Here is a 10,382-nt window from a genome sequence, read left to right on the forward strand (position 1 = left end):
CTGACCACTTTGTACTATATCACACATAGGCCTACGTAGGGTATTTGTCTTTCACACATGAGCGCACACAACTGAAGCACACTGGCAATAATAAAGTTAAAGTCTGTTAAAAGTGAAATATCAATTTGTTTATATTGTACTGTTAGGCTCTCGTTTTCCGTGTACCCTTTTAAAACATTTAGTGTACACACGAACTAATTTCCTGTTAAACTGAAAACTATGAAATATGCATACTCGGTCATATCCAACTTATAGCGCGCACACATGCACACAATTACAAAATGCTCAGCAACAGTGTTGCCTGTTGTTACAGTAGGTTTGTAAAATATATATATTAAATAACCAGAAAGATAGCTAGCTGAATCACTGAATGCACAAAAGGGAGGGAACTCGCACTAACGTCACACGTCACAACGTGCCATGTCAAAAATGAATTTGTTTATTTTTATTGGACCTATTTTAGATTCAATGTAGTGACATATTTCAGCACGTTATAACGTTATGCCTGTAAACCTGGGAGAAAACAAGAACTGGAAAGTTTTTAAGCTCGGAGGGTTGGTTAACCACAGCCATTGTCAGATGGTGTATCCGTTGAAGGCACTGGATATAAAATGTGTGAATACTCAAATCAGCCACCACTAGAGATATAGTATGGTGCCATCTGAAGGCCTCCTGGAACAATGCAAGCCATTCATGAACGAGTCCTCTCTAATTGGTTGGCAATGACCAGTTACACGTATCAAACTGACTCAACGCAATTCGATTATAATAAATGCTAAAGTTGTCAATAAAACAATATTTCAAGCACTTTAAGTCCGATGGCATTGACAGCAACCATTGCGTGGCTTTTAAGGTGCATGGACTTTTGGCCGGAACAACTGATCCTGGATCAGCTGCTAAATTCTCCACTAAATGGTAGCAAGCGGGACTGGGAGCGGATAAAAACTGATCTTTCGTCGGAAATGACGGAAAGGTCCCATCGCGGCTTCTCCTTCTCCACAGGAACTGCCACAATGACAAGTTAGGCGACCCGGAAGAGCTTCTTTTATTTTCCTCCTGACACGTATCAGCTGGAACCGGAGCCTGGAGGGGTAAGATGAGTTGTAAATTATAGCTAACTTACATGTTACCGGTATAAGTAACTATCCAGCTAAATGCTTGATTTTGAACATTTTCATATTACTCTCATGGTGTTTTGCATTTGTTCATTTCCCCACAGCCGTAGAGAAGACTGTTCAGTCTAATTAGCTGCCTGTTAGCTAGAAAACTGTAGATGCACTTAGTACTTGGAGAAAATAAATCGCAAGTTGAAGTAGATCTAACTAGCAAGGTAAATATTTTATCATTCAGACAAATGACCTGTTCAATGTACTAATTCTGGACATTTATGGAAAACACCAGCGTATCCTGAAATCGCAAACTACTTATGTTGCCCGGTAACTCGGAATCTTGGTATGATAGCTATCGTCAGCTACCTAGCTAGAGCAGTGGTAACTTTTCTGTCCCATTCTGAGCGCTTTCAGGGAGTCATGGACAGAATTTCTAGGTAGCTTTAGCTAGATTTGCATTGGTAAGGAAACCATTATCTTGATTGCAAGATAGGCAACATATCCCGTTTATTGGAAACATCGCTGTACAACTTGCCTACGTAGCAACAGTGGCTGATATTATCCAGCTAGGTACGTAAATCAAACGATCAAGATGTATGATTTTTATACAAACCTTAAACATCAGTGTAGTTATGTGTCATGAAATTAGATATATTGTGAAGCTCTTCCTAGATTAAGGTAGTCACTGTATAGCCATCATTCCGCAAAGCATCATAGGTGCAAAACCTGCAGAGCGCCTAATCCTTTGGTCTCATGACAGATATTGTTCTTTTCAGGTACTTAACAGCACTTGTTTCTTGTCAAAAGAAGTGCCCCCTGAACGAGGCCTTATTTGGGGACTGTCTTAAAGTAAAATAGCAGTAAGTACTCTAGTCATGGTGTTTATTAGAGGGCTTGACAAGATGTTCTTGTGGGGTTTGGTGGGGGGGGGGGGGGGGGTTGCTTTTGCTATAAGTTAATTTGAGTTGCCCATAAAACTGTTTTATAAATGTACTGGCTGAAGCATAGGCATTTATCTGTTACCTTTAGCAGACTGTACATACCTACTCACCTTTGAATGTTGTTAAATGCATATCATTCCACACTGTCCATGACCGAGTGTAATATGCCTACATCGTACTGCACTCCATGGAACAGTCACTACTCAGTGCTTCCCAAAGTGTTATCACTGAAAGAATTCACATCTGATGCAGCACAATAATGCTCAGTGCGCAGAATAGGGTTATCTTGCTGCAGAGAAGTGTTCACTCCTTGTGTTCATTTTCAGGGCATTTGAAATGTCAGGCTTTGACAGCTTCAACACGGACTTCTACCAGACAAGTTACAGTGTTGATGATCAAGGGCAGGCTGCATATGGCTACAGTAATACACCAGACCCGTACAGCAAGTATGTCTCATTTGACCTTCTCCCAGGTGTTTCTGATGAAACCTATTATTGTCTCATCCCTTTGTCCTCCAACTAACAGCAGTGTCTGAAAATAAGATATTTCTCTGCTTCATAAAAAATAGGTAGCACAGTCAAGCTTGGGTACAGCAAGTAGCAGATTTTGATAAATTGCTCTGTAAAAAAATAATTCTGATCAGAATTGCTTTGTTTAGAAGGAATCTTTATTTTGGCAGTGAACCTTACCTAATATATAGTCTAATATTTTCAACCACGGTAAAACACACATTCAGTATTTGTGCATTTTTCACATTTGGAATTCAGATTCTAGCACATCATCTTCTGAAGCAGTTGCAAAAAAGGTGTAAGAAATCTAAATAGATGAAATACAAGAAATGTGTTTGGTTTCACATTTCTAGCATGCTATCCGATTGCTGCCCTCCAAAGTTGCAACTCAGGTTCCATATTGAAGTATAGTTTTCAACATCAACTACACTACTCAGAATTACATGCTTTTTAAATGCTGGCAGCTCACTGAAGACAGGCTGCTTATTTTGTTGTCAAATGATGCCACTAAAACCAAAATTATGGAGTAACCACAAGTGTGTGTTCCTCTAGAAGCCGTATTTTATTCAGTGGATTTATTGGAGTATCACAAGTCTAACTCTTGGCCAAAATGAGGAGTGTGGCCATCAGTGCTTCCTGCATAGAACATCACAGAATTTGTGCCCCAAATTCCCATCTTTTAGAGGGCCTTTGTAATCTGGTGCCTCTAGCAGAGTCCCCTGAGTCTTGCTTTTGTAGACTATACTGAGTGGAGCCTTACTGTAAGACTGAATGACGGTGTGGATGTTGTCGCATTGCATAGTGAGACAGAGGTGTGAGCCGTGCATCATTACGGTGTTTTGAGTCTGTGCTGTGTCCGCAGGCCATATGGAAGCTATGACTACTCCCAGCAGGCTGCATATGGGAGCCAGGCTCCAGGCATGATGCAGCCCCAGCAGCCTTACACGGGACAGATCTTCCAGCCCACGCCGGCCTTCACCCCAGCCCCCACACAGTCTGCGTACGGCAGCAGCTTCGAGGACGAGCCCCCGCTGCTGGAGGGTAAGGCTCACCTCCAAGGGGAGACTTTCATAAAAGAATAATCATATGACTGGGTGTGTGTATAAGTGTGGTGTTGAACCTGGAAACTTGACTGGACCCACAGCATAGCAGGGTGGAGTGATAATTACAGCAGTGGACTCTGGAGCTGGGATGATGCTGGAGTCGTTATTTTGGCAAATGTCCTGGGAGCCTCCCAAACCAAAGTTTCCCTGAGTCAGTGCACTTATGAAGGCTGTGATTGATTATGATGGCAATGATTATTTCATTTTGTATCCATTTCTGATTTGTGTATTGCAAGTGGTTTTGGGTTAGGTCCGTGGGTTGGTCCATGAGTACTCATTGATTTCCTGCCTAGCAGGGTGGAAATCAATAGGCAGAGTAACAGGGATCAAACTAAGCCATGATCCAAGTGTATAAATTTCTCAGCTGTAAAACATTTCTTTCTCCAGTATTTGCAGCTCATCTTTTCTGCCCATTATCCTGTTAATCCCATGTTATGTGTTAATAATGTTTCATCTTTCTGTTACCTGGATGATGTAGAGTTGTATTTTTATTCATGTGAATGTCTGAAGTGCTTTTGGTCATTCCTGTCAGAGTTGGGGATCAACTTTGACCACATCTGGCAGAAGACCTTGACGGTGCTCCACCCAATGAAAGCAGCAGATGGCAGTATTATGAATGAGACGGACATGGCCGGCCCCATGGTCTTCTGCTTGGCTTTTGGAGCCACTCTCCTGCTGGTATGAGAGCTGACATTTTCTGTATTGTATCTTTTATTATGGTGTGTTCCTGTTTCCTTCCAAGAAATTCCAAAATTGCAGTCCTGAAGTCCAAAACCTTACCTGTTTTAATATTGGCTACTTTTGTTAACATTATACCATGTCATGTTCATGCCCAGTAGCTTGCTTTATGCACAATATTATAGGCTAAAAACCTATAATTCATCTGATGTTGTCTGTAGTTGTGGGAAACATGTAGTATGCTTGACATGTATTTTGAATGTTTTTGTCATTTAAAACTCTTAGAGGATTTGCACAATGCTTATGAGGTGTGGGTTAAGATGCTTCTGACACATGGGGGTTGCAGGTGCAGGTACCACAGTGTCCTGTAATATAAACCCTCATGTCTTCGGTCTAGAGCTTTAACCAGAGTACCACATGCTTGAGAGCTTCAGTCGTTTCTCAGGCTCTAATGATGGATGTGTTCTCTCTGCCCAAGGCGGGTAAGATCCAGTTCGGCTACGTGTACGGCATCAGCGCCATCGGCTGCCTGGGGGTGTACTGCCTGCTGAACCTCATGAGCATGACGGGCGTGTCCTTCGGCTGCGTGGCCAGTGTTCTGGGCTACTGCCTGCTTCCCATGATCCTCCTGTCCAGTATCGGCGTGCTCTTCTCCCTGCAGTGAGATCATCATCTGTTACTCTTCTTTATCCCACAGGGCTCAGATCATTACATTACATTACATTATTGGCATTTAGCAGATGCTCTTATCCAGAGCGACTTGTTCCAGTTTTATCCATTTATATGGCTGGATATTTACTGAGGCAATTCTGGGTTAAGTACCTTGTCCAAGGGTATGACAGCAGTGCCCCAGCGCAGAATCGAACTGGCAACCTTTCTGTTGCCTTTCGATTCTTACCAATATGCGACCCTGCTGGCCCAGAATAGACTATTGTGGGTGTGAACGTGGAGTTTGTGGCTGAAGTCCAGTTTGTTATTTTGTTTGTTTATTTATGCACCACTGGGCAGTTAGTCATTAAACTGTGAAGGAACAAATTGTACAGGAGGGGCATTAATGTGCAAATACACTGGATTACGTCACTGGAATTGAGGGACTCGACACAATCTATTTTATGGGCTGCACTGAAGCCAGTTTGAGGCTCATTTAAGCTTTTTGCAAATATGATTAGATGTTGTTTGTCTACACGGTCATAGCCCGAAGTGAGACTGTGGTGCTTTTGAGTCTGAAGATGGTGATCTGTTGCATCAGTGGCAAAGCTCAGCCCTCAATCCAGGAAGCGAAAAGAGATCAGTTATGTAAGTAACTGTCTAATCCAGTGCTTCCTGTGTTTCAGAGGAATGATGGGAATCGTCATCACCGCAGGGATTATTGGCTGGTGCAGTTTCTCCGCCTCCAAAATCTTCATCTCGGCTCTGGCGATGGACGGACAGCAGCTGCTAGTGGCCTATCCCTGTGCACTCTTATACGGGGTGTTTGCTTTGATCTCCATTTTCTGAACTACAAGTCCAGGCTTTCAACCAACAGATCAAAACCGGTAGACATATACGTATAGGACAAGTAAGCAATGTGCACACATCAAAGAATGCCACCAGGTGAAGTGTCCTGCACATTCCACTGTTACCTTTAGGGTGGGTATCAGCAAGTGTAACTACAAGAATAGTTCAGTGCATTTCTCCAGGACCTTTTGATTCTCATACAGCACCTGTATGTTTTCTTCCATGTGCAATACATATGTGAGTGTACAGTGTCTTTTTTTGCTTTATTCATGAGACTGGTTAATGTGGAAATCCTAGTGTTTGTTATGGGAATTCTTAGCCAAAAACACGTGGCTTTGTCATTCTTATCACCAGTACAGAATCAAAAGAAAGCTATATTGTGCAAACTCGAAATACACACTCATCAAATGAGATGGCTCTGTGCCCTGTCCTGACAGCTGGGTTAGATTCATTTACCATCATTTCCATAATCTGTACACAGATGATGCGTCTGAGTTTTAGTTTTGTTTTCTTTTGGTTTCTTTCATTTTTTGTTCTTTGTTTTTTTTTTTTGAATTGGACATGTTCTTTGCGCCTTTTTCCAGTATTTAATTGTTCACTCAGTAGCAGTGGTTTGCAAGATAAGTGGCCTATTTAAGAGGTTCTTTGTAAATTCAGCACTGTGGTAACACTGAACTGAGGCCTACGCAAAGAAGCAGAGAACAGCTGAGCTTCTCACAATCTTGCAATGTCTGCACAGTGGAACACGCTGGCAACTGTCAGGTACAAACCCGCCCTCGAAAACCATACGGGCCTCTTGTATTGGGTAAAAGCGACTGAGTGTGGCCCGCACTGTGATGTTGGGACAAGCATTTTGTTTATTTAATGAGGTGCAAGGCACTCACCATAGGCACTTGATTGTGCACCTTGATTGTGCTCCTTGATTGTGCACCGTGTCCTCACCTCCATCACAGTTACTGTCGTGCTCACTGTAAGAAATTGTTGGATAACATTTGCTTTCTTGAAGATCAACAAAGATGTGACTATAGAAACCATAGCACAGTCAAGTCGCGGTCATGGAGAGTTCATTGAAGGACCGTTTTAAGATGTATGCACATTGAACTGTTTGGATGGTAATAGTTTTTTTTTTTTTTTTTACTGTATCATTTGTTTAGTGTTTTATACATTTCACCTGTGGATGAGACTGTTTACAAGTGCAGCAGATAGTTTCAGCCCACTAAATATTGCACAAATACTCCAGAACTTTTTTTATGGATGCAGTTTTGCCAGCAGCCTTCTCCAAATGCAAAGGATTCAATTATCCCAAGGTAATAGACTTCTCTTTTTATCAGTTTGTTTTTGATATACTGTATGTAGTAAGAAGGCACCTTTTTATTGAAATTGATGAAAGTTGCCAAATATATCAGAAGTATTTCTATACTGTATGATTTGTACATCTGAGGCTTTTAAGTATTGTTCTCTATTGTCGTATATAAAATAGAAAATAAATGGTTGGGTAACATATTGTGTGGCTTTGCTGGTGTGATTGCAACAGTGAAAAAGTTTGCTAAACGTAAGTGTATAAGGTGTAAGGGCCAAATGCATAAGAGTTATATGAAATGTTGATGTTTTATAGACTCCTTGTGGTTTTTATAGCAATTTAACCAGTTGCTAAGCATTTATTTTCTGCAAAATGTCCTTAATGAAGGTTCGCAAGTGGTCTAAATGTGCCATATGGCGCACACAAAATTAAGATGAAAGCATTCCTTTTAAAATAGTTTAATTAACTGGTAACCGTCTGTACCAAACCTGGTTCATTCTTGTAACTTTCAGTGTTTCTGACTATACAATGGGTCTGGAACAACAAATATTTTGATGTACCTTATTCTGCAGCTCTCTGTGACATTTATGTAGTCTCATTGATAGGTTTAATAAAATTGAATGTAAATTCTGCTTGTTATAGGTTGCTGATTAGTTGTAACAGGTTGTGTATGAGCAGGGCAGATTTGGTAGGGGTGGGGAAAATGTGTTTAGCTAGTTTTTATATGTATTTATTTGTATAGATGCATGCAAAGATAGATAAGTGTTATTCAGCTGCAGTTTTATAGATGTATGAACAGTTACTCCTATTTGCTATTTATCCCTAATATCCACACCAAAGTTAATGTTGAGCCTTTGATTTTTCATTTGCCTTGTAATGTCATGGGTTTGGTGTTCTTGGCAGACTGACGACATCATGTTGGCTTACGATTTTGAAACGAACCCTAGCCTCTACAGAGGCGTGAGAATAGCAACACTCATGTGCGGTAGTGCAGAGACTTTTTTAGTGTATTTTTAATCCACAAAAATGTATATTTTTAACTTTTGGTCAATTTCTGGCCAGAACAAGTTTTGAATACTTTTCAGTATTCTAAGTTATAACTTCCAGCTTCAGTATGTTTACATTGAATAAATGGCAGAACTTCATGGGACCCATGCATAGTCAGGCTTGGAAATACGAGTCCCCTCATGGCTACTGGTCACTCAGAACTCCTTCAGGTTTCAGTTTAATTCTGACAAATTTTTTGTTGAACTAACAAAAGTCCAGTGCACGTATGTTGCAGAACATCTGTTCTACACCCTTTAAGCAAGTCATGAGTTTTATTCAGAATGATTAATGGAAACTGCTGTTAGGAATATATACACACCTTCACTATTATAATTGTTATGTTTAAGGGTAGTCTGTGTGATGTTACTCTGCTACAGGGGAGAGTCTTTCCTCCAGTCAGGGTAAAGGCAGTAATGTAACTTTAAGTGGGCAGCCATTTGCTGTTTGGGTGCCTGCAGGTCAAGTTCACTGTGAATCATAGGGGTGTTGAATGATGGTGATTCGTGGCATCATTATTCATCACTGTTTTTTAGGGAAAGACAGTTGGAAAAGAAAATGATCCATTTATCCTAGTTAGCTTGTTTGAAAAAGCAAGCTGGCGTTGAAACACGCAATGCTTTGAAAGTGCCGATTTCCACAAGTACACATGCGTACTGCCAAACAGTTTATGTTTACACTACACTCTTGGCTATGTAAAGCTGTGAGGGATGGCTCATAACACCATCTCACCCTGTTTAAAACTTCACACATTCTCTATAGCTAACATACAGCAATATAGTCTGTTGTTATAGTAATACATAGAAAAGAAAATTGATTATTGGTCATAAAATGCAGAGTTAAGAGCATATACAATCTAATAAAATAAATTGCTCCTCTTTCTGGTCATGGCTTCTGCCCAAGCCTTTGAAAACGTTATCTGTTGTGTGATTGACCAGCATGGCCTCTATGAGGCAGTGTTGAGCTGATCGTGAGGCTAGCTTCAGAGAACTCTGAGCAGAACTGAGTGCTAACGCCTATTACATAACTCACAGATTCAACACTGCAGTGCACTAATTGTTACAGTTGATGCCCTGCTGTGGCCAGCAGCTAGAACACTATTTAAGACCAGACACTAATTTTCACTCCATGCCCTGGACCGCTCTCCTATGTGGAGGCAGAGAGTGGGGAAAAAAAACTTGACAATTCACCTCAGTATTTCTCCCTGCTTATTCTGAACACACACCTCTGGGCATTTTCACATGAATTTTGTCAATGTTTGCTTTAGAAATATTGTTTGCTCTTCCTGTGTTTATCTTTCAGATTATGGTATTGGTAATTAATGTATGACTGCAATTTTGAGATTAATTGTATTTCATGTGCACATGAAATGCATAACTTCGAAGTTATGGTATGATAAATGAATGCATTGTTAACATCCAAAAGTGAGCCAGGACCAGTATTTTCTTTCATTTTTTTACAACACATTACTGAACTGTCAGAGGCTTGAGGAAAGACTGTCCTTGTGAAAGACCCTGTTTCTGCACAATTACCCAGTGATGATAAAAGGCTGCTGGGCACTGACACGACAGTTTGCCATCGGAGAGTCAGGACATAAGGATGTTTAATGAAGGTCGTTCCACCAAACTTGGCTTGTCTTCTGCACATAGCTTATAGCGCATGTGGCATTGTTTCAAGCCTGATCTTGAATAATCCTATGGTCCCTGCTTCCACCAGAATTGCTGCTAAACTATTTCATGAATTCATAAATCTGTCGAGAAAGAAAGTCCTGTGGCGGGGTAATATTTACCTTTAAGCAATTTGCACCTTTGCTTTCTGCTGACAGAACTCAACTTGAAATAGTTTCTGTAATCCCCTTTATTAATCCATTTTAAACATGTAAAAACCATGATTAAATCTCCCCATGTGAAAAGGTTGAAATGGTTAGAGGCCCAATTTTGACAGCAGAAACAAGTTGAAGGAGCCTGGTCAGGTGCAGTTATGGCATATTAACAATACATAAAACCTGGTGCAGCACAAGCAGCACATGGCCTGTGACTTTGTAACGGTTTTGACATGTGAGGAAAGTATAACTGTGCTGACCAATTAAATGCATCACATTATCTTTAACAGTGTGCTCGCCTTGGCACCAAGGCATAGCTGTATTCTCTTGACAATGCACATTAGCAACTGTGACATGGGTTTTGCCATGTGCTCAAAGG

The 10,382-nt window shown here is 40.8% G+C and overlaps 1 protein-coding gene across 1 annotated transcript; it reads left to right on the top strand.

Annotated features, from left to right (window-relative positions):
* The first annotated feature begins 1,031 nt into the window (after positions 1-1,031).
* On the top strand, positions 1,032-7,104 carry LOC118791239 (protein YIPF5-like). Its single transcript, XM_036548536.1, has 7 exons — positions 1,032-1,091; positions 1,886-1,969; positions 2,377-2,496; positions 3,422-3,600; positions 4,195-4,340; positions 4,819-5,000; positions 5,675-7,104. Exons 3-7 carry the CDS (start codon positions 2,387-2,389, stop codon positions 5,835-5,837), a joined length of 780 nt encoding a protein of 259 aa, XP_036404429.1. The 5' UTR covers positions 1,032-1,091; positions 1,886-1,969; positions 2,377-2,386; the 3' UTR covers positions 5,838-7,104.
* Positions 7,105-10,382: the final 3,278 nt, after the last annotated feature.

This window comes from Megalops cyprinoides, chromosome 16 (genome assembly GCF_013368585.1).
Source record: "Megalops cyprinoides isolate fMegCyp1 chromosome 16, fMegCyp1.pri, whole genome shotgun sequence".
In the NCBI taxonomy this organism is placed as follows: domain Eukaryota; kingdom Metazoa; phylum Chordata; class Actinopteri; order Elopiformes; family Megalopidae; genus Megalops; species Megalops cyprinoides.

Bases quoted from the DNA above. Each gene is read 5' to 3' on its own strand.
- LOC118791239 (XM_036548536.1), top strand. From the start codon at position 2,387: ATGTCAGGCTTTGACAGCTTCAACACGGACTTCTACCAGACAAGTTAC. The intron at 4,341-4,818 runs GTATGAGAGCTG...TCTCTGCCCAAG, and splicing joins TTGGAGCCACTCTCCTGCTG to GCGGGTAAGATCCAGTTCGG. The intron at 5,001-5,674 runs GTGAGATCATCA...CCTGTGTTTCAG, and splicing joins GGCGTGCTCTTCTCCCTGCA to AGGAATGATGGGAATCGTCA.